General features: G+C 45.4%; 1 protein-coding gene across 1 annotated transcript in view; it reads right to left on the bottom strand.

Moving 5' to 3' along the window:
- LOC126353788 (obg-like ATPase 1) overlaps positions 1–25071 on the bottom strand; it is a 263208-nt gene that overhangs the window by 110382 nt on the left and 127755 nt on the right. The window contains exon 5 of the mRNA XM_050002881.1: positions 3360–3535. Within this exon, the coding sequence (XP_049858838.1) occupies positions 3360–3535 (176 nt within the window). The remainder of the gene's footprint in view (positions 1–3359; positions 3536–25071) is intronic.

The raw sequence follows: 25071 nt of genomic DNA, 5'->3' as shown, positions 1-25071 counted from the left end.
CTGAGGTCATCAGTCCCCTAGAACTTAGAACTACGTAAACCTAACTAACCTAAGGACATCACAGACATCCATGACCGAGACAGGATTCGAACCTGCGACCGCAGCAGTCGCGCGGTTCCGGACTGAAGCGCTGCAGGCAATGTCGTGCTGAGAAGTAATACTTGAAAATTGGTTTTCTCAGCACACTCATCACGCTGTGGATCTCGAAATACTGAATTCCCCAACGATTTCCGAAATGGAGTGTCCCATGCGTCTAGTCCAACTACCACTCCGCGTTGAAAGCCTTTAATTCCCATCGTGCGGTGATTATCAAGTCGGTATGGTGAAGATTAGATGGGTAGATCACATAACTAATGAGGAAGTATTGAATCGGATTGGGGAGAAGAGAAGTTTATGGCACAACTTGACCAGAAGAAGGGATCGGTTGGTAGGACATGTTCTGAGGCATCAAGGGATCACCAATTTCGTATTGGAGGGCAGCGTGGAGGGTAAAAATCGTAGAGGGAGACCAAGAGATGAATACACTAAGCAGATTCAGAAGGATATAGGTTGCAGTAGGTACTGGGAGATGAAGAAGTTTGCACAGGATAGAGTAGCATGGAGAGCTGCATCAAACCAGTCTCAAGACTGAAGACCACTACAACAACAACAACCTTTCACATGAATCTCCTGAGTACGAATGGCAGCTCCGCCACTCTACTGTCCTCTTATGCCTTGTGTACGTGATAATACCGCCATATGTATTTCTGAATATCATTATTCCATGACTTCTGTCACCTCAGTGTGTATCCGTGTTCGGTTCAGAGCCCTGCTGATTTTTTAAAATGAAACCATTTTCGCCATAAACTGCACTACACACATGGTGAAAATGTGTCTTATTATTGATGAATAGTGCTAAAAAATAATGATATCATCACCCTGAAAGTTGGTTTAAACAGCACATTGCTTTACTAGGCAAGGTCGTATTGGAGGTGGTACACTATCGCCTTTCCCCCACAGCTGAGCTGACTTGTTGACCACTAAAAGGGGGATCCACTATTTAATATGGACTCCGATTCACGATGCAACTCGGCATTTTTCGTATTAACTAAAATTGTCAGATGTGAAATATGTAACCAAAATCCTAACTATGACCGGGATCGACCCGAGTGTCTACAGTGTGTCACCTGACCAGGCCACTGCGGCACCAAAAATTAAATTAAAAAATTGGCCAAGTGGGAGTAGGAATCGCACACTGAGTGCAAAGTTAATTATATGTTCATCCAACTTCGGAATCGAGGATCTCAACTACACACATCAAAAAAAAGTTTTGCATCACCTCGGGTCCGAGAGTTCCGGAACCCGTATAGAAAACTGGAACAAAGATCAACACAAACATCATTTCCGCTCTTTTTATTGCTCATGAAAACCACACATTGCATGTTGTACCACCATACAGCGAGACCTTCAGAGGTGGTGGTCCAGATTGCTGTAGACACCGGTACCTCTTATACCCAGTAGCACGTCCTCTTGCACTGATGCATGCCTGTATCAACAAGTTCATCAACGCACTGTTGGTCCAGATTGTCCCATTCCTCAACGGCAATTCGGCGTAGATCTCTCAGAGCGGTTGGTTGGTCATGTCCTCTATAAACAGCCCTTTTCAATCTATTACAAGCATGTTCGATAGGGTTCATGACTGGAGAACATGCTGGCCACTCTAGCCGAGCGACGACGTTATCCAGAAGGAAGTCATTCACAAGAAGTGCACGATGGGGGCGCGAATTGTCGACCCTGAAGACGAATGCCTTGGCAATATGCTGCCGATGTGGTTGCACTATCGGTCGGAGGGTGGCATTCACGTATCGTACAGCCGTTACGGCGCCTTTCATGACCACCAGTAGCGTACGTCGGCCCCACATAATGCCACCCCAAAACAGCAGACAACCTCCACCTTGCTGCAGTCGCTGGACAGTAAGGCGTTCAGCCTTACCGGGTTGCCTCCAAGCCCGTCTCCGACGATTGTCTGGCTGAAGGCGTATGCGACACTCATTGGTGGAGAGTACGTGATGCCAATCCTGAGAGGTCCATTCAGCATGTTGTTGGGCCCATCTGTACCGCGTTGCGTGGTGTCGTGGTTGCAAAGATGGGTCTCGCCATGGACGTCGGGAATGAAGTTGCGCGTCATGCAACCTATTTCGCACAGTTTGAGTCGTAACACGACGTACTGTGGCTGCACGAAAAGGATTATTTAACATGGTGAGGTTGCTGTCAGGGTTCCTCCGAGCCGTAATCTGTAGGTAGAGGTCATCCACTGCAGTAGTAGCCCTTGGGCGGCCTGAGAGAGGCAAGTCATCGACAGTTCATATCTCCTGCATGTCCTAACAACATCGCTTTGGTCCACTCCGAGATGCCTGGACAGTTCCCTTGTTGAGTGCCCTTCCTGTCTCAAAGTAACAATACGGACGCGATCGAACCGCAGTATTGACCCTCTAGGCATGGTTGAGCTACACAAAACACGAGCCGTGTACCTCCTTCCTGGTGGAATGACTGGAACCGAACGGCTATCGGACCCCCTCAGTCTTATAGGCGCTGCTCATGCATGGTTGTTTCCATCCTTTGAGCGGGTTTAGTGACATCTTCAGGAGTTCTGGGAACCGGAGGTGATACAAAACTTTTTTTGATGTATGTATTTTTCGTTTTAGATACCGATACTGGCAAGAATGATTTCATTCGCTTCCAAAGCAGGCTCTGCCTTAACGATATCATCTAAGCACAGAGTGCTGCTTTCGAAACTGATATAGACTCGCAGATTTAGAATAAAAAATCCGCGAAAGAGCCGAGAAAATAAGAAACTGTTGGAGAATGGCATCAATTTCAAACTGCGACAACCTGACTGTGAGAATTCTGAACTAAACTGCTATCAGACCTTTGCGGCTAGTGTAGAATAAGTTACGTAGCGCAGCAACCAACCTGAAGCGTACTTGAAACATCACACTGATTAACTATGCGTACTTCCGCTGAAAGATGGCACGCTCTTTCCATGCTGTCCAGCCAATTACTGCGGGACGTACAGTTTAACGTGTAAGACGCACTATGGTGTAACACGGTATTTTTCACATACGCACAGCATTGCCGTAGGTCATCTCGAAGGTAAATATTATGAACTGTTTAGGAACGAATCCTAACAGAGTACCGAACAATAGGTTGCTACTCTGACATACACGCAACCAAGTTATCAACCTAGAAACCCATGTCCTACAACCAAGCCTCAGAAAGCATTAAAGATACAACACAGAAGGAATAGTACAGACGGAATGGTGAACGTAATTTTCCATTTACAGCATGAGCGCTGAGACAATCGGAAACACGATACTTACATATTCTGGCTTCAGTTTCTTGTCACCGCCTCTTAACACAGTCCGTTCGAGCTTCTCCATGTGCGTCATGAGGTACTCTTCGTCCTTGAGACGGAGCTCTTCGCTGATGATGTCCAGGTCACGGACGGGATTCACATCGCCCTCTATGTGCGTCACATCGTCATCCTCGAATGCACCTGCACACACAGAGACGTGCGCGTTAGATGTAACCAAATTCAATACATTGCAAGCGCTGTAAGAACTGCCTTCGTCGTCATAAAACTAGTTAGCCGCGACCATAAGAGCACGGCATGTGTATTATTTTTGTTCCGTTTTGTATGGCTTGAGATATGTATACAATGTACCAAAAAACTTTGGAGGTACGTTTCTCAGATCAAAACAAGAAAAAAAGTATTCCAGAAATATTTAGTTTTGAGCTGTAATTGAAATAACACTTGATGTGATGTTACATATAAATTTAACCTGGCGATGAACTCTTTCAGACCTACAGAGCGTGCCCCACGCAACAACAAGAATGATGTTGTTTGTGTACGATAGAACAGGATGTTCACCTGACGAAACATCAACGATTATCAAGGACGTTACCTGCCTGAAAAAAGTTATGTGCCCAGACGGAGAGGGCGAGGAAACGGAATGAAACTTCACGGGTTGAGATGGTATCTGCAGCAATTTCAGTGATTACAAATTCAAACCAAATTTACGAAGAACTCGTCTGTATACGCCCACTTATCAGTATGACGTTGCAGCCGGCCGCGGTGGTCTCGCGGTTCTAGGCGCGCAGTCCGGAACCGTGCGACTGCTACGGTCGCAGGTTCCAATCCTGCCTCGGGCATGGATGTGTGTGATGTCCTTAGGTTAGTTAGGTTTAAGTAGTTCTAAGTTCTAGTGGACTGATGACCACAGCAGTTGAGTCCCATAGTGCTCAGAGCCATTTGAACCATTTTATGACATTGCACTGCCCGGAGTTGCGCTTTGTTTCGGCTGAGAAGATTGTCATACGGCCGTTGTATGATGAGGCAAACTGACACACAGCAGTTGTAACTGGCCCTTGATATTCTGGATACTAGCACTGAAATGGGAGTTGACGCGCGAGCTGGTTCCATACGTGTTGTATCGGGGACAGGTCTTGCTAGACACTAAAGTACCTCATTATCATTTGTGGAGAGCGCTGTCCAGTCGAAAAACAGCACCACGATACTGTCGTCAGAGCGCTAACACAAGAGGACGCATGATGTCCGTGACGTACTGATATGCCGGCAGAGGTCACTCAGTGTGACCAGCAGTCATACCCGTAGGCTCCCCACACCGTGACGCCCGGAGTGACACCGAACTGTGCCTCTCCGGAATATTGGAGGAGTGGAACCTCTTCCCAGGTCGCCGCCGTATTCGCCGACCATGGTCATCTGGGGTAGTGCAGAACCGCAATTCATCGCTGAACACAATGCGACGCCATTCATCATCAGTCCCTGCTTCCCGACCACCGCTCCACTAGAAATGACCGTGTTAGTGGCAGCCTGAAGGTGTGTTCACACCTGTGCGCCTTGTTGCTAGTCGTGGTGCGGCTGTAGCTTGCCCCAGAAGGAAGTAGAGGCGCCCAGTGTGAACACAAGCGTGAATGGATGGAACTACTCGCACGCACGTGTTAAGGAAGACGCCTGCAACCCACGCGCGTGCCTCTGCTTTCGCGTGGGGCAAGCACAGTCGCACGGCGACTAGGCGCAAATGCACAGGTGTAAACGGACCTTAAACATGGGACGTTAACTCCTTCTCCTTCACACGAGTCTGCTAGCTTGCACGAGTCTGCTAGCTTCCAACCAACGGTGCGGGATAACACGGTATGTTACATGGAGTCCATTACTTGTTCTCGGGTCTGTTTAAAAATTTCCGGAGCATTTGTTATTTCACGCCAATGGTGTGTTGGAGCGAAATGCGGTTGGCATCCGTGCACATCCCAGTGCTTAATGTGTAACTGCCGGAGGTTTTATTGTTGTATGCCTGTTAGTTATTGTTCAGTGCTGTTTTGGCTAGAACGTTATGTCGTACAGCCTGCGAATTTCGAGGAGGCAGAGTTGGAGGAGCACAGCGTCTGCATTAAATTTTGCGTGTAACTTAAGAAAACCTTTAGAGACACACACCAAATGGCGCGGAAGCCTACGGTAATGAGAGCTTAAGCCATACTCCTTGTTACGAATCGTTAACACGGTATAAAAATGGCCGGACGGAAGTTAAAGATGGCCCTCGCTCAGGACGTCCTTCGATGACTACCGACGGCGCTCCTGTCGGGAACGCCAACGAAATTGTGCGTGCCAATCGAAGAAAGACAGTCCGAGAGATTGCAGAAGAAGGTAACATTTCAATTGGATCATGTCATGAAATATTGGCAGAGCATCTTGGAATGCATCGTGTTGCAGCCAAATTGGTCCCACGGCTCATGAGTCAACACCGGAGAGACCTTCGCCTCACAATCTGTGAAGAGTTTTTGGATGACGCAAATGAGAACGATATGTTCCTCAAGCGAATCGTAACTGGTGATGAGAAGTGGGTCTACCGTTGAAAGGACGAAGATTTGCAACAATAGACGAGATAAAAGAAAATTCGCAGACGGCGTTTCGCACGATCCAGTCAATTGCCGGGATGGTTAATGTGAGAGAGCACGACCGATTTTCCCCGTCTTCTTTTTAAGAGAAGAAGTGACTGAATAGATTCCTCGGCCCACGTAGTGTTTTTACATACGACCACAATTTTCTCGGGTACTCATTAAGATCTTACGCTAACGTATGACGGTCGAAGTTGTGTGCTTAATGCGTAGATTGTTTTATAAAAATGGCTCTGAGCACTATGCGACTTAACATCTGAGGTCATCAGTCGCCTAGAACTTAGAACTAATTAAACCTAACTAACCTAAGGACATCACACACATCCATGCCCGAGGCAGGATTCGAACCTGCGACCGTGGCGGTCGGTCGGCTCCAGACTGTAGCGCCTAGAACCGCACGGCCACTCCGGCCGGCGATTGTTTTATAGATGCTTGACTTTTTGCCAACTTTTGCCTCTCGACACTTTTCTATCTGAGCGTGGATCAATATCTTTGCTCGGCATTTACAGGATTTTGTTATTAAACAACGATGAGTCAGTTCCATCTTTAGTTACTTGGCACATTCTTCTTCAAATCGAGATTCGTAATTTGTTTAAAGTTTGCCCATAACCCCTCTACGCCCAGCATCTTGAAAATAATATTAATGTTTACTGAAGCTGTCGATAGAGCAAGGCCTGCTCATAGCTACTATGTCTAATGTATTTCCTTTGCGTGGGTTGTCAAAATAGCTACTCAGGAGTGTTTTCGGAAAACTTGTTTAGAACAACTGTGTGTGTATTGTGTGTATTGAACCGGCGACGTAGAAACGACGGAGAGGCTTCGTCCCCGCCGTATCCCGCAGTGGTTCACTACCCCAAAACAGGCTACAGCAATCCACTCACCCCACCGCAGCCCCACACCGAACCCAGGGTTATTGTGCGGTTCGGTCACCAGTGGAACCCCCCGGGGAACGTCTCATACCAGTCAAGTGGTAGAGTAATGATAGTGTATGTGTAGTGGAGACAGTATTTGCGCAGCAATCGCCGACATAGTGTAACTGAGGCGGAATAAAGGGAACCAGCCCGCATTTGCTGAGGCAGATGGAAAACAGCCTTAAAAACCACCCACAGGCTTGCCGGCAGACCGGACCTCGACACTATTCCGAGGGCGGATTCGTGCCAGGGACCGGTACGACTTCCCGCTCGGGAAGCAGCGCGTTAGACCGCGCGGCTAGTCGGGCGGGCCGGAAAAAATGTACACGACTATCTGTCCATACCACCTGCAATGAATCCTAGCCGGGCGGGCCAGAACAAATGTACACGACTATCTGTCCATACCACCTGCAATGAATCCATCAACATTCCAGTCTGTACTTGATAGGTTAAAGTTGTCTCCTACTGACATTGCACGAACGGGTTACTTGCACGCTACTGAGCACAGACTATCTCGTTACGACGGAATCTAGTAGGGTGTAAAAACACTTGATGAGTAACTTGAGTTCATCTAGACTATTTATTCGCTTCCAGATACCTTCGCAGTCAGACATATGTTTCACACCATGACTGTCTCTCTGCTGTGCAACTGGGGCTTTGGGTGTTTTGCGCTCAGTTTTTTCTCAAATTCACTATAATAAACTATGATAACATGGAAATAAGCTAACTGGACAAAATATTTATCACCTTTCTTGGCAATGACAATAGGTTTCAAGCCACACAGCATTGCTGCTATCAGTGAATGCAGGCCCCTCTCGACCAGCTTCCGACACCGAAGGCAAGTGTATGCTATGGATTTGTAGCATTGGATATTTCGCAGAAGCTTTTTTTACTTCGGCACATAAAACTGCGTGTCTTCAAGACGTCAGACAACACAAAGTCGACAGTAGTAAAGGGAGACAACGCAAATAGCTGTACCGACTGCCCAATGAGACCTTTAACCTGCAGTGTGTGGAAGGTGTTGTTCGGATAAAAGGTTGTTCTATGATGTTTTTTGTTTTTTTTTCCGTACCTTCAGTTGGACCAACTCTTTCAGATTATCTTAAACATGAGACAGGATGTGCATTTCAGCATTGTCGCTGATCAAGTTTTGCTCTTTCGTCTGCATCTTCCTAATGAGTGTGCTGTGGACACTCCCTTCTTCCAAGATGACAACAAACGTGTTCAGAGGACTGCACACATTAGTTTCTTGTTTGATAAGCACTCGGGCACCATCTCCCGATCTTATTACCAAATGCATGGGATTATTTTGAACAGCTAGTGAAACGTTGCAGTTAACTTTACCGCAGTTGGTAACTGTACGGTAGGCCTATCATCAATGAGTGGCTGCAACTGGATATGGCAAGAAGCTTGTGGAGTCCCTTACTCACCCAATAGAAGGCTAGAGGTGTTATTCAGTGTTAACGTCACGCTTACTGGAGGCGATTTTTTTTCTTTGCGCTGCCTTGATGTGTCTTATAATCACGAACAAAGTTAATAAATTCTTTCAAATTGTATTTACTTCAACGCATTTTTTGATGAAGGGGAGACTCTGGCCGCCTCCGCAGTTGACCAGCAGCGACTATTCGATCTGAAATGTCAAATTTTTGTGTCGACGCGGTTCCGCGTTCTCGGACAGCAAACAAGTATTGGGAGACTTATCGCGGAGAAATTTTAGAAATTTTTGTTTTACTTGAGTCATTTGTTTGAATGTGGAATATTAATGTTGATGAAATCCTTGTTGTCTCAAAAGTTCTTAGATTGTTAGACGGCAGTCGTGTTCATGAGCGCCTGTCACTGTCTTTAAAGTTCAACTGTCGATGTTTTTCGTTATCGTAGTATCAAATCATAGTTTGTGCTCACAAGTTAACCACAAGCAGCTAGAGAATGCTAACACTGTTCACTGTTAGCCCAAAACAAATTTCACACAAAGCATTCTCGCTTTCTGTCGGATTTTTTGGCCGTGTAACGTTTCGACCTTTGTGTACGTCATTTAATCTACAGCAACCACAGTTTATTAAACATTTGTACGTTCCGTCTTCACCACAAGTTACATACAAACAAAGAACTCCTTGCACGAAATAAAAATCTCTCGGTTATTCCGCAAGTTTTCAACTGCAAATTACATAATTTTAAACTGATTGCACAATTCAGTGTTCAGTGTTATTGCTAGCCTGTCCAATACTTAAGAAAATTATCTTGCAATGAGGTACCTTGAGTATAAAAGACAAAAACTTTCACTTCGATCTTCACAACTTCATTGAGATAAGTTATTTACAGTACTTGGTCACCAATGTCGATAATACGCAGCAGTATTTCTCCTCGTGTTGCCTGGTAGTAGTCCAAGTATGACGCTCTAAGATAGTGTTAAATGGCATATTAACAATAACTCTCATGTTTATCGTGTCTGACCGTTTGCACGGCGTAGTGCACCAACTCGATGTGCCATGGACTCAACAATTCGGTGAAAGCCACGTGCAGAAATATTAGCCATTCCGCCTCTATAGCCGTCCATAATCGCGCAAGTGTTACCAGTGCAGAAATTTTCAAGCTAACTGATCTCTCGATGACGTTCGACGAGATTCATAACGGGCAATCGGGGCGGCCAAATTATCCGTTCGAATTGTCCGTCACGTTCTTCAAACCAAATATGAGCAGTTGTGGCCCGGTGATATGGGGGCATTGTCATCCATAAAAATACCTTCCTTGTTTGGGAACATGAAGTCCACGAACGGTTGCACATAGTCTCCAAGTGATCCGACACAACCATTTCCAGTCAAACATCGCTTCAGTTGCACAAGAGAGCGTAGTCCATTAAATGCAAATACCGCCCACGCCGTCATGGAGCCACCGCCAGTTTTTACAGTGGCTTGTTGACAACCTTGGTCCATGGCTCCGTGGGGGTCTCATCACTTTCCGATCCTACCATCAGCTCTTACCAACTGAAATCGGGACTCATCTGACCGAGCTACGGTTATCCAGTCGTCTAGGCTCCAACCGATATGGTCACGAGCCCAAGAGAAACGCTGCAGACTATGCTGTTAGCAAAGCACTCGCTTCGGCCGTGTGCTGCCATAGCACATTACGGCCAGTTTCGCCGAAATGTCCTAACGGATACGTTCTTCGTACGTCCCACGTTGATTGCTGCTGTTACTTCTCCTAGCTCTGACAACTCTACGCAAATGCTGCTGCTCTCAGTCGCTAAGTGAAGGCCGTCGGCCACTATGTTGTCCGTGGTGAGAAGCTAATGCCCGAAATGTGCTATTCTCGGCAAATTCTTGACACTGTGGATCTCGGAACATTGAATTCCTTAACTATTTCCGAAATGTAATGTTCAATGCAACTAATTCAAACCACCACTCCGCGTTCAAAGTCTGTCAAAACCCGTCGTGTAGCCATAATCACTTTGGATATCTTTTCACGTGAATCACTTGAGTACAAATGACATCTCGGCCAATGCACAGCCCTTCCGTACCTTGTGTGCCAGTACTACCGCCATCTGTATATGTGCATATCGTTATCCCATTACTTTTGTCGCCACAATGTACAAAGTGTAGCAGGACTCCAGTTTAATGTCAGCTGTCAAGTAATAATTTGTTGTATGTTCCACTCTGTCACGTTTTAGATAATTTTCATTCATCCTAACATATTTGTGGCATCAGACTCCACAGGTGATAATGTTTTGCAGCACGAAACTCTTTCCGCCAGAATGCTTTTCATTCGTTCCTGGTGGAACAAACTGGTTTACTTGCATGTCTCACATTGTCATCGAGGATTTGCAGCCATTTGTCTTGAACATTTTACATCTTACTTACAAAATACAATATTAACTAATTTCTCAAAAGTCCCTTTGTGTGAGAAAAAATTTAGACTTTTACGGCTTTTGAAAGGATATTGAGAAACCCACTGATTCGCATTCACTCTGCATTTCTCATCAATATATTGTAATGACGTGCTTCTCATTTCCTTCAATCTGCTTCAAGAAGCAATGAACTAAAGTGTTCAGTGACTAGGTGGTCGTACGGTTTTCATATAGGTGAAGGAACAGTGAAGCTATGTAGCGTATTTCTGGAAATAAAGAACCACATTTACTCAAGAGAAAGAAAGGGAGGTTGGTAGACATTCACAGAAAGAAAATAGGATAAAAGAAGCGGTGATCAGCCCCAAATATAAATAAAATTACCCTTCAAAGTCACAGAGTTTTCGGAACAACGGCATACACCACTTGTAGCAGTGAGAACAAACAGTACACTTGCCACATCGTTCTTCGGTGAGTTATGTGCAAATGTTGACATAATTTATGTGTAATCACGGAAAATCTAAATCTGGATGTGCGGTCTAGGTTATGAACCGTCGTCCTCTCGAATGCGAGAGGACTGTATTTACCACTGCACCATCTCATCCGATGGGAAGTTGAAGTATTAAATTTCATGTTAAAAAAAAAATCATTCACGCAGCAGGATCGTACAAATATGTCTTAGTTTGACCATAGCACATGGTCACGGATGGAGGGAATAGCAACAACCATTCCTGGCACTGAGAAGCAACTTAAAGAGTTGGAAACAAGTGAGTCGTCAGGTCTGCATGCAATCCCAATTCGGGTGTACACTGCGTACTCTTCGGCATTGGCCCCTCACTTAGCTCGCATTTATATATGTTCTCTCGCCCATCTCAGTCCCAAGAGGAAAAAAGCACAGATGACTTCCTTAGATACAAAGGAAAAAAGAAAGGATTCGCAAAATTACACATCAATAACATAAACTTGAGTTTGTTGCAGAACTCTTCAGTATATCGCAAGTTAAAATATAACAAATTTTCCTGAGGCAGAACAGCTTCTGGCCACGAATTAGCACGGATTTAGGAAGCATCGCACATGCGAAACTCAGTTCATCCTTCTTTCACACGATATCCTGCGAACCATGAATGAAGGGCAATGGAGTAATTCCACATTCCAGGACTTCCGGCAAGCGTTTGTCACAGGGCCCGACTATAGACTGTTAACAAAGGTCCGAGCGTATGGAATGAGTTCTCAGGTACGTGACTCACTCGAGGACTTATCAAGTGACATAATTCAATAAGTTGTCATCGACTGTTAGTATTTATCAGAGGCGACGGTATAGTCGTCAGTTCCCCTTGGAAGTCTGACAGGACCGCCCTTGTTCTCTATATACATAAGCCATCTGACGGACGGGATCAGCAGCAATCTGGAACTGTTCGCTGATGACACTGTAGATGAATGTAAAATGATTTGGTCAGAATTTCTATTTGGTGTGGTGAATGGCAGCTATCTCTAATGTAGATAGCAGCATTAGTCGACCATAATATTACTGCACCTGGCTGTCACGGCACTTCGATTGGCTTATGGTGAGATTTTATCCTGATACTTCACGAGGACACCCTGAAATCCTTGATAATATATGCACAGTTGGCTTGGTGCCATTCGCATTGCGACGTGTTATCCTTAGTCACCATTGTACTTGTTAACAGAAACATCACAGCGTGTTTCCGGTAACGGCAAGGCGAGGCCAAGCGCAGTAATACCGTGGTCGAGTAGTAGGTCAACGCTGATGAATAGGAAAAACATTGCTTTAATGCTTGAATACAGCATTAGTGTTGTGCCGCTTGACACATGCACGTCGATTAAATATCGATGTGTAACATCGGAAACTAATATGAAACGGAACGCCAAATGTTGACTTAGGTGCATTGGGAGATTTTAGGAAAGCAGCTATCTACAAAGGAGATCGTTCAAAAAACATTAGTGCGACCAATTACTGAGCACTGCTCGATTGTTTTGGATGTCCACCAGCTCGAATTAAAAAGAAGACACCGAACTAATTCAAAGGTGTGCTCCTAGATTTGTTACCGATAGGTTCGATCAACATGCTAGTGTAAGAGAAACTACTGCAAACTCACATGTGAATCCCTGGAGGGAAGGTGACGTTCTTTTAAAGAAAGATATTTCGAAAAATTGCCGAATTAATATTTGCGGCAGACTGTGCAACGATTCTACATACGTTTCGAATAAGAACTGCGAAAAACAAGAAAAATCAAGTCTCCACAGAAGTCTTCCCCCCGGCTCCATTTGCGAGTGGAACAGAATAAGGGTAGTAAAAGATACCCTCCGCCATGCACCGTATGGTGGCTTGCTGGGTATGTTTGTAAGACGTGGATTTTTCATGATAACGCTCGGCCATACAACAAAAACATCCCTACCGATAACCTGTGTTAATGCTGTTGGAAAGTGTTACCTAATTGTTATCAAAAGTCTAGATATCACACAACCCGACTTCAATGGAACATCCTACGTGTGGACATTGTTTTCCTTCTCTGGGAGAGTTTTTTGTATCAGTGTGATAGGTCAACAGAGTTGATGTCTTGGGTAGAATGTCAAAGTTTCCCAACTTCAAAGTTTGCTTATTGCTCCTTCGTAAACACTACCTAGTGAACGTTTATAACTATTGCTACACATTTCTACTCAAATGCAGAATTAGAGTACGCTTTTAAACCACGTAGATTAGTGTCAAAACCAATTTATTTGTGTGTCGACGGACTGCTAACTGTGTACATAGAAACAAATTATCAGAGACGAATCGTTTCAAAGTTTCCGACTAATTCTGTTCACTTGTCTGCCAGGCGTCCACATACGGGTGCGTAGTATTCACCCGCATCGTACACATTAGAGTATGTAAAACTATCCTGTTATGGAGAGGGCGATGAAGAAGCTTGCACAGGACAGAGTAGCATGGAGAGCTGCATCAAACCTGTCTCAGGACTGAAGACCACAACAACAACAACATTTCACACCATGGTGTCTGCCCAGTCTTGCACTAGCGTGTGAAAGAATTTACTGTTTTATGTGGCGATTAGCTTTCTGTGTTTTCAGCTGTGGAAGTACTTTTTTTTCTTTTTACATACAATTTACTTATACCGGCAGAAGATAGTATATTGTGCAAACTTTTATTTACAGTGATGATTCTTCTTCTACAATGTAACGAACAATCGCTGCACAGCAGCTGCTACTTGTTATGATTGTTGCTGTTAAACCTGTTTGTCATTGCCCCTCCAAGCCACCTTAATTGTTCAGGTAGGGCGGACAATTAGTTTCAACTTAGATCACACATCTCCTGCTGGTGTCATACTTGATCCAAAGGTTTCTATTTCATTTTGTGGGGATGATTATGATGATGACTGGTTTGTGTGGCGCTCAACTAAGTGGTCATCAGCGCCCGTATGGAGTCCCAATTTTTCACAGTCCAAGTTTTTACAAAGTCCGCTCTAGTCACTGTCACGAATTATGATGATGGTGATAAAATGACAAGGACAACACAAACATCCAGTCCCCGGGAAGAGAAAATTACCAACCCGATTTTGTGGGTATGATTGACACTGTTTGTATGCTCCGTAAATACAAAAGCTCTCGTAACTTTACTGATTTTTTTCTCTCCCTTTGTATTTAATAACTATCGTTAGTACAGTGGCATCTTAGTTCCTAATGGCTTGTTGATATTGTCGTGATCTTCAATCCGAAGACTAATCTGACGCAGCTCTCCATGCCACTCTATCCTGTGTAAGTCTCTTCATCACCGAACAATTACTGCAACGCACATGCATTTGAACTGCGTATTGTACCCGTCTCTTGGTCCCCCTCTGCAATTTTTATTCCGCACATCTCTCTCCAACACTAAATTGACAATGTCTTCATGCCTCACAATGTGTCCAACCAACCAATCCCTTCTTCTACGCAAGTTGTGGCACAAATTTCATTTTTCCCCAATTCTATATTCAGTACTTCCTCGTTAGTTACACGATCTACCCATTCAATTTCCAGCATTCTTGTGTAGCACCACACTTGAAAAGCGCCTCTTCTTGTCTACTGTTTATCGTCCGATGCTTCACTTTCATGTAAGGCTACCCTCCAGACAAGAGAGACTTCCTATATTCGATATAAAAAATTTCTCTTCCCCACAAACGCTTTTCTTGCTGTTGTCATTCTACATTTCATATCTTCTCCACTTCGACCTTCATCAGCTATTTTGCTGTCCAAATAACAAAACTGGTCTACTGCTTTAAGTGTCTCCTTTCCTTGTCTAATTCCCTCTGCATCACCCAATTTAATTCTACTACATACCATTATCCTTGTTTCGTGTTAGTTGATGTCTATCTTATATCCTCCTTTCAAGACACTGTCCATTCCTTCCAACTGCTCCTCCAAGACCTTTGCTGTCTCTGACAGAATTGTGCTCAACATCGTGGTCCTTAGCAAGCCAATCTCATGGTTGGAGACGAAGGCTGTCGCCACATGCGGAGCAGTTTATAATGCATTAAAGTCTGCCTCCCTTCCGGCCAATTTAGGGATGAGGCCTGACAGTTCACAAAATTGCAACACTCTTGTAACACTGGCAGCCGTATCGGCGAGGATGGTGGGCAGATCGCCATCGAGACTGAGGTCTGCCCGGATGTCAGTATATAAGACACATGTTGTCAAAATATGCTGAACTGAAAATGGCACACTACATACCTCACAGTGTGGTGGATCCTCTCGCCAGTGGAGGAGGCCATGGGTTAAAGGGCATATCCGATGTGCAGCCTGGTAGGCAGAACTTCCTACCGGCGCTGAGGCTGACATGAAGTCCGCTACGCCTGTGTGATCGATTTGATCGACCGCAGTTTGTTTTCTGTCACCTGCAACCATTCAGTCTCCCACTGACGCATGATGCATCTGTCAGAAAATAAGATGACGGCGTCCAACACTATTCCGACATGCTTCCTTGGCTGCTTTGTAGGCCATGTCGTTTCCCTGTTTCTCGATGTGTCCATGTACCCAGCAACAGATCACCACCTTGTCACAGTGTTGGAGTCACTGTAAGGATTCACAGGTGAGTTGAATCACGTGCTCTACTGGGTACATTTGGTGAAGCGCTTGTAGTGCACTAAGCGAGTCGGAACAGACAGGAAAACGTTTATAGTGATGTCTGTGAATCATCCCCAGTGCGATCATAATGCCATTTAACTTCGCACAATAATTTGTAAATATCGCCCTTCCTGCAGGGGTGATAATCCATTAATGCAGGTGTGTCGGTGACTTTAAAACGAGTTTCTTGTAAGCAGATGCTGAACAATTTCTCCTGGACTAGGAACTGTAATTCTTCCAAATGTGATCGGTATCCATTTAAATTTCACTGAAGTCCCCGTGAGAGCCATTGATTAGCGATGGTTGGTCTTGTCTTTCTCCCACAGAGGCTGTGATTTAGCTGAGAGGTCAGGGAGAACGTTAGCTGGTGCCTGGCTCTCCGGCTCCTCCGAGTGGAAATCCAAATCCTCAAGAGTAAAGTCTCCATCTGAGAGGGAGAGAGCTCCCCGATCCGAAGGTTTAACTGTTACTTTCTTCGACTTTGACATATACTTTTTGAGGGACGTTTTCCCTTACTTACGAGAGGAGTTGGTTGCTTGGATTGAGGTTATGGCTTAGCAGGCTTCTCATGGTGGGCAGCAATATGTGGCTTAGGTTTTAAGCCCATCGCTGACAGCTTCCGTATTGTTTCTGGCCCAAATGTGGCCTTTCCCCAACAGATACACCAACAAGTGCACGTGCTTGTACTTTAATCTGTGGCCTGAGTTCGTGTGGAGGCATCACACTTGGCGATTCGCTTCTTAATGGCTGATGAAAAAGAAGTATAAAAAACTGGAGGTTACGTAGCTTTGAAAGCTTTTTTTTTTTTTAGCTTCACCACAGGGTATGCGTCTCAAGACTTTCAACTCCTGAATTTTCCTTTCTTCAATGTAAACGTGACAGTTTCTGCTCCATAATGGATGATCCCCGAAGCAGTTTGTATATTCCGGAGGAAGTGTGCGAGTAGTTCATAAATTTCGGAGGAAGTGTACAAGAATTGGTTGATTTCGGAGCTGAGCCTCCACAGTTTCCACATGTAGGCTTCCCATTACATCCATTGCTGGTAAGGCCAAATTTTTGACATTTGAAGCATCGCATTGGGTTAGGAACAAACGGGCAAACCTTAAGATGGATATAGCCTGCAAGAATGTTTATGTAATTCTGGGGAGCTAAACGTTACAATAAATGTTGCAGATTTTTCCAATGTCGTATTGACTCTCCTCGGGTAGTTATGCACTTCCGCGATGCCCATATTTTTCCATTTTTCACGTAACTCCGCAGGGGCCCATCTCCATTATATCACAGCAGCTAACCGCGCCTTTACAGAGGTTAAGGGTGTTAAGCAATTCAGCCTTGACTGAGTAGTCACCTACGGCGTTCCATCCCTGAAGCTTACATACTTGGTTTGAACTAGCAGTTCTAAATAGAAGTGTTCCATTACGAAGTCGTTTGACACTTTAGGGACCCAGCAATACCCTCCAATGACTTATGAATACAGAATGGGGAGAACTTCTCAAAGGTTCCCCCTGTTCTCTTGATGACAATGAAAGTGTTATGCACACTAGTGCCTAGTTATTATGATTCTGAGACTACTTCTCAGGCGGAGTGACCAACCATCTCTCTTTGATAAATGGCTGTAGGTACTACCTGAGGGTACACTCGTCCCGGGAGAGTAGTTGTTTGATGAGACCATTCCGTAGGGATCCCACGAGACGTTAGGGAAACAAACGTCGACCCAGGCAGAGCCCTGCATGGCTGATCAAGCCTAATACAACTAGAGGGCGGCAGGTGCCCCAAACGCTGCCCGACAGATACTGTTTTACTTCAAAAGCCATTCACCTCATCAGCACGTAGCACACTTTTTTGAGGTTATTATCTTCCTCGCAATCCAGGCGGTGAAGCCAATGCCCTTGTTCTGCAGAACACACAACATCCCACCGCCGCGCTACGCGGTGGTCGCTGAAGCATGCATGGTGCTTATGTTAACAGAGGACTGGCGGTGCTTATCAGTCCACAGCTCAGGAACCCGCGGTCGCCAAACCGCTACCCAGCAAACGAATGCTGAGCCTCTGGGGGGTGTTAACTATTGGAAATTTGAGGGTATGTTCTCCGATTTCTGGCGTAACGACAACTCCACATCGTGCGTAGTATTTCAACGACTGTCCTAGTCACCTCCTTCGGGTGCTCCATACTTCTGTTTCACTATTTTCGCTGGTTGGACTCTAGTTAGAATTTTCTGTGGATAATACAGGCAGCTAACATCCTTAAATCCACTGTAACGAACACCATAAGAAGAAGACTACAGTGTCAATCGTCGAAATACTCGAATTAAGCGTAAAATGGAAAGGTAAACGCGGCTAGAAACCAGAAAATATAATATCAGTTAATCACACGGAGGACAGCTCTGAAATCACAATACAGTTATCTTAAATTTCACTGCGATTCATTTGCAATTCGATTTCGTTCTTCGTTTAGGACTGGCGGCCGTTGGTCTCGGTGTTTCGCCTAACCTAAAAAGAAATATCATGAGCTCTCCATACATACTCTCTCACCCAAGCGGCCGATACAGAAAATAGTACAAGATGACATATCCAGTAAAACCACGGCGAAGCCTCTATCCAATGTCGAGACACTTGTCACCACTAAATTCTCTAGTTTCGACTCGGCACTAGTTTCAAGATCACAGGAATCCGATCGACCCAGGAGACGATAATGCACATCGACAGCTATGCTGAAACTGCATCTGCTTTGACCACTTCTGCTAGTCGCTGGAAGGAGCTCAAGATGTTCTTGGCGCCAAACTGACCAACATCTTTAGTTAACTGCAATACGAACTCTAGATTACTCTCGGCGTGGCAACTTCTAAGCATTGCATGTTTCCTCCAGGGATGCACATGATCACATATGTTTTCCTTCTCTTATACATATTTGTAAGTTACAGACATAACCTTTCAGTCAGTACCTATGTACATTCCTTTCTGCGAAAGACTATCAGAGGCAGGCAGTACTGAACGTGAGATACTGGTCTCCAGTTGGGATTCTCTGCCAATCAAATCGTCGAGCTTCGCGACAAAAGGGTGGTACATTCCGTTAAGTAAGAGCGTGGTCGGCATTACACAGAGATGGTAAAAGATACGGCCCTAGTTCTATCACAACCCGATAGAGAGAACCTTTGTCCTTCATGCCATGTCCATAAAGCATTGGTTTGCCTTAAATTCTTGACTGAGATAAACATGAAGAGACATGAATGCACCTTACACGTCGCGTTTATCAAATATGACTGATGCTGACTGCCAGACGTTGGTTCATCGAAAGAAATGAAGATTGGATACTGAGAGGACAATGATCCGAAGCACTGCAGCAGGCGTTACAGCGGCTGGAAAAATGAGAAAAGTGTGCACGTGCTGTATTGGCCCTCACAGTCGCCTGAAACTATCCACTGAAAATATATGGTCTACCATCAAAAAAAGTTGCAAGGGAAAAATACACTCCTGGAAATTGAAATAAGAACACCGTGAATTCATTGTCCCAGGAAGGGGAAACTTTATTAACACATTCCTGGGGTCAGATACATCACATGATCACACTGACAGAACCACAGGCACATAGACACAGGCAACAGAGCATGCACAATGTCGGCACTAGTACAGTGTATATCCACCTTTCGCAGCAATGCAGGCTGCTATTCTCCCATGCAGACGATCGTAGAGATGCTGGATGTAGTCCTGTGGAACGGCTTGCCATGCCATTTCCACCTGGCGCCTCAGTTGGACCAGCGTTCGTGCTGGACGTGCAGACCGCGTGAGACGACGCTTCATCCAGTCCCAAACATGCCCAATGGGGGACAGATCCGGAGATCTTGCTGGCCAGGGTAGCTGACTTACACCTTCTAGAGAACGTTGGGTGGCACGGGATACATGCGGACGTGCATTGTCCTGTTGGAACAGCAAGTTCCCTTGCCGGTCTAGGAATGGTAGAACGATGGGTTCGATGACGGTTTGGATGTACCGTGCACTATTCAGTGTCCCCTCGACGATCACCAGAGGTGTACGGCCAGTGTAGGAGATCGCTCCCCACACCATGATGCCGGGTGTTGGCCCTGTGTGCCTCGGTCGTATGCAGTCCTGATTGTGGCGCTCACCTGCACGGCGCCAAACACGCATACGACCATCATTGGCACCAAGGCAGAAGCGACTCTCATCGCTGAAGACGACACGTCTCCATTCGTCCCTCCATTCACGCCTGTCGCGACACCACTGGAGGCGGGCTGCACGATGTTGGGGCGTGAGCGGAAGACGGCCTAACGGTGTGCGGGACCGTAGCCCAGCTTCATGGAGACGGTTGCGAATGGTCCTCGCCGATACCCCAGGAGCAACAGTGTCCCTAATTTGCTGGGAAGTGGCGGTGCGGTCCCCTACGGCACTGCGTAGGATCCTACGGTCTTGGCGTGCATCCGTGCGTCGCTGCGGTCCGGTCCCAGGTCGACGGGCACGTGCACCTTCCGCCGACCACTGGCGACAACATCGATGTACTGTGGAGACTTCACGCCCCACGTGTTGAGCAATTCGGCGGTACGTCCACCCGGCCTCTCGCATGCCCACTATACGCTCTCGCTCAAAGTCCGTCAACTGCACATACGGTTCACGTCCACGCTGTCGCGGCATGCTACCAGTGTTAAAGACTGCGATGGAGCTCCGTATGCCACGGCAAACTGGCTGACACTGACGGCGGCGGTGCACAAATGCTGCGCAGCTAGCGCCATTTGACGGCCAACACCGCGGTTCCTGGTGTGTCCGCTGTGCCGTCCGTGTGATCATTGCTTGTACAGCCCTCTCGCAGTGTCCGGAGCAAGTATGGTGGGTCTGACACACCGGTGTCAATGTGTTCTTTTTTCCATTTCCAGGAGTGTATTTTCACTTTGACATAGCTGTCAACGCAAATTCTAAGCGTTTGGGGGTCTCTTCCACGTGAATATGCGGAAAACATGTTTTCAAACATGTCTCGGAGACGTCAAGCAATCATCGACGCTGCAAGATGACTGGACGTATTGTTAATTGCAACTGCATTTTTCTTTCGTTCGTATATGATGTATGTGCGTATTTTAGTTTGTTATCAAATACATTTTTCCGCTGATTAACCCGGCCACAATCTTATTTTACAGACTGTATCGCACTTTTATTTCAGGAACATTTCCATACTTCGCGAGGTTGTAATTTTACTGAACCCTTTTCCATCGCTCAAAATTAATTTCACTATACTTTGATATTAGAACATTTTTTGTTTCAGGTTTTTATATATCCGTTACATTTACAAGAGGTGTTCTGATAAGTTATCTTCTTTTTCAGCTAAGAATTCGGATATGTTAGATTGTCCGTGACTCGTGGTCTAGTGGCTAACGTTGCTGCTTCTGGATCACGGGGTCCCGGGTTCCATTCCGCCCGGGTTGAGGATTTTCTCTGGCTGGGGACAGGGTGTTTGTGTTGTCCCCATCTTTTTATCATCATCTTCATCATTCGCGTAACAGGGTGGCGACAGGACGGGCATCCGGCCACCCCTTAAAAATTAACCATGCCAAATCCGACCATAACCATGCCAACACTGCGAAAATGTTGCACAAAGGCAAAAGAAAAAGAAGAATTCGGGTATGTTAGATCAAGGTTCAAATGGCTCTGAGCACTATGGGGCTTAATATCTGTGGTCATCAGTCCCCTAGAACTTAGAACTAATTAAACCTAACTAACCTAAGGACATCAAACACACCCATGCCCGGGCAGGATTCAAACCTGCGACTGAAGCGGTCACGCGGTTCCAGACTGAAGCGCCTAGAACTGCACAGCCACACCAGCCGGCTTTTAGATCAAGAGTAGATTACTACCTGCTCTGCGCGTTATCAAACAAATGTTTAGAAACATCATAAAACATGCCTATCTTATAGTTGTATTAGTTCGAAACATAAATGTGAATGATGCAAAAGGCGCTGGCTCCAGTAGTAGTAAAATTGTGTCTGAAAACAGTAAGAACATTAATAAATTTTTAGTACTTTATTTGGTAAGTAAGCGCAGCAACAGTACTTCCTTCTACACACGTCCACATCGTTCGCTCGTTCTAACAACATTCATTTGCAGAAGAGAGAAAAACTGCCACTCGAACGTTATGTGCGAAATGTTGTTTTGAGAAACATAACAACCTGCTTGTGAAAACAAAGAATTCGATCCTTTTGACGTTCTTGTGAAGTGGGCGTCAACCATGACAAAATTCACCGTTACTCGAAATGCTAAACTGCCCCTTGTTTTTCGGAGCGAGGACAGGACACAAAGCAGGTTGAGTGACTCAATGGCTGACTGCCGTGGAGTGATATTTACGCTTTACACAGATGAGGACTGAGAACTTACACATTAGAGCTGCTCGTTATTATGTCAGTAAAATCGGCGGCCACAGAAACTTGGTCTTTGCTAGTGGCACTCACAATAACTTTATCAGTTTTTCAAACACTTCCGAGGTGTTACTCCTGTGTCATGTGCATGAATTCATGTCCAGCCGCGACACTTGTTCTAGCATCTCACCAGTTACGTGCGCTCATCGGCTGGGGTCTCCTGTCTTCGGAGGAGAAGCGCGGCGAGGCCCGAATGAGCAATCAATCACGTGCGAACGACGGCACGGTAGCAAAACAATGACCGGCGGACAGGTAATTTCGGGTGCAGGTGACGTGTGGGCCGTCCGGCGACTGATAGCCGCCCCACACGAGTCGCCGAGCCGGCTGAATAATGGGATGAGGGCCCCACACACGGCACTGAAAAACACGCCGCAAGAAGGAGCACATTCTTAATGAAGCCGGCGGCGAGTGCTAAATTACTTGACAGCTGCGACCACCAGCAGGGCGGCACGTACGCTGGAATAACGCGAGCGACTTCTACTAACAGAGGCCGGCACCGCCGTTATTATGTGACTGATTGACTGATGTAGATGGTTGGTCAGATTGCATTCGTTGTGACACAGTCCAGCTTCAATAATATTTTCGTGGCGTTGTTCATCCCACTGGAGATATTCAATGACACTCTCACTCTCTCTCTCTCTCTCTCTCTCTCTGTCTGTCTGTCTGTCTGTCTCTGTCTCTCTCCCTCTCTCTCCAACGTCAACAATGAGGTTGGTTTGCAGCAGTACGCCATTCCCCTCATGTCTGCCTCCCCACTTGTGCGTATGTACTGCATTCCGTATCATTCATAATCTGCTGCAACATGACATCCTTGGTCGTTTCTTTATTGGTAACTCTTTCTCTCGTCATCCTTCTGTAGCACCAAATCGCCACGGCTTCTAGCCGTCTTCTCTTTTGTTTTCCTATCGTCCTAGTTTCACACCCGTTTAGAGCCATACTCCAAACAAAATAATACTTTTTGTGCCCCTTTTCCGTATTACCAGACTGATATTCTTGTTAGTAAGTAAGTTATTTCGCAAATTAAATGCAATTTTAACTTTCTTTATTCTGCGCACAGTTTCTTCCCGGCTTCTGCCATCCCTTTTCTTTCTTCTTCGTAATTAGTTATAACTCTTCTCTTCCAATTCTTTTTCTTGAAGGTCCATATTCTTCTTCTTTACGCTTGTTTATTATAATACAATACTGACGGCAGAAAATCCTTCCCGTCGCGCTGAGGACTTTTCTGTATCTTCTTTCGTCATCTTCAGCGTAACACAGAATGTCTATCTTGTGCGTATTAATTTGATCCCCGCCTTAGTAGTTCCACAAAATTCGTCCATAGCTTCCTGGACGTAAACACTGACTATAAGAGAAAAGTGAGGACACCCTTGACTCACAGCGTCTCTAATTTTTGCTTCTTGTTTCTGATGAAAATTCCTAATCAGACACATTTCGTTCTTATATGCTGAGTATCACCCGAATGTCTTCGTATTTTAGACCCGCTTTTCTCGGCAGTCTTAACACTTCTTGCCAGGTAACATCATAAAGCGGCTTTTGCTGGTCTACAAAGGCAATGTAAATTGGGTTGTTTTCGTATATTTGCTTTTTGATAAGAAGCCTCAGTGCTAGAACCGCCTGTCTTGTTTGTAATCCTCTCCTGAATCTAATTTCATCTTCACTCGGCGAATCATCCACCCACTCGAAAACTCTCCCCAGAATTATTTTCAATGTCTACTGTAAATAAATTTGCAGGAGCTGTGCAGTATTAATCACAGTTAGTATTTTCTTCGACAATTAAAGACGTATATTCCGGAAGTCCCCTAGACTTAGAACTACTTAAACCTAACCAACCTAAGGACATGCCCGACGCAGGATTCGAATCTGCTATCATAGCAGCAGCACGGTTTCGGACTGAAGAGCCTAGAACCACTCTGCCACAGCGGCCGGCTGAGATTTCGGCTTAGACCATGCTTCGTTATTCATAAAACCGTTTCTTTAACTTCCCCATTGTATGCAAATGTAGACTATGGTGGAATGGTCAGAGTTCATCACATCTGCCAGTTCTCGAGGACACTAATGTGGATCACTGTGGACTAGTGCGCTTAAACAATCTTGATCAATCCTCCGAATGTCTTCCTGAAAGTGGAGCGTCACTAATGTCAAAACGGTCCTCCTCCAAACAAGAAAACCATTTTCTTGCTATTCTCTGTCCAATGGCGTTATCCCCATACACGGCGCAAATGCGTCTGGCTGCCTCCGCTGCTGTCACACTCTACTGATCTCAAACAGAAGAATACATCGGAAATGTGCCGATTTCTCCATTTGGCAAGCCATTTTCTAGCGTCCACAGTTCCACTCACTGTCTCCAAACGACAAAATGATAATCGATAAATAAACCCATGGCAACAGCAGTACCAACATGCAAAACAAAAACACTAGGAACTTATGCACCAACGCAATAAAATTAATTGCGCGACTACGAATCAACAGTAAATCTGAATTTCGACTGCACTTCATTACCTCTAGAAATGGAGAGGAAGACACTTGGTGCAGGCCTGCAGTACAACTCTACCGAACAGCACAGAGGGGGCCGCCGAACTTAACGGCTGGCTTGTCTCCACGAACAGCTCTATTTTTTTTTTTTTTTTTTTTTTTTACCGAGTGATAACATATATAATTCAATGACCTTTTACACAATTTCATGACGGTCAGAGTGTGTTGTGTAACTTGAAATTTTATATGCCATGATGAAGTGAGTTAATTAGCACCATATGAACATGGAAATAAGTTGTCAAAAGTGGAAGTGATTAGGCGATCCTGACGTAATAAACTAAGTTCGATTCGCCGTAGGAGTATTTGAA

The sequence above is a fragment of the Schistocerca gregaria genome, chromosome 1 (assembly GCF_023897955.1).
Source record: "Schistocerca gregaria isolate iqSchGreg1 chromosome 1, iqSchGreg1.2, whole genome shotgun sequence".
Classification (NCBI taxonomy): Eukaryota; Metazoa; Arthropoda; class Insecta; order Orthoptera; family Acrididae; genus Schistocerca; species Schistocerca gregaria.
The sequence above is the reverse complement of the archived record's forward strand: the minus strand, read 5'-3'. Positions and strand labels throughout refer to the sequence as shown.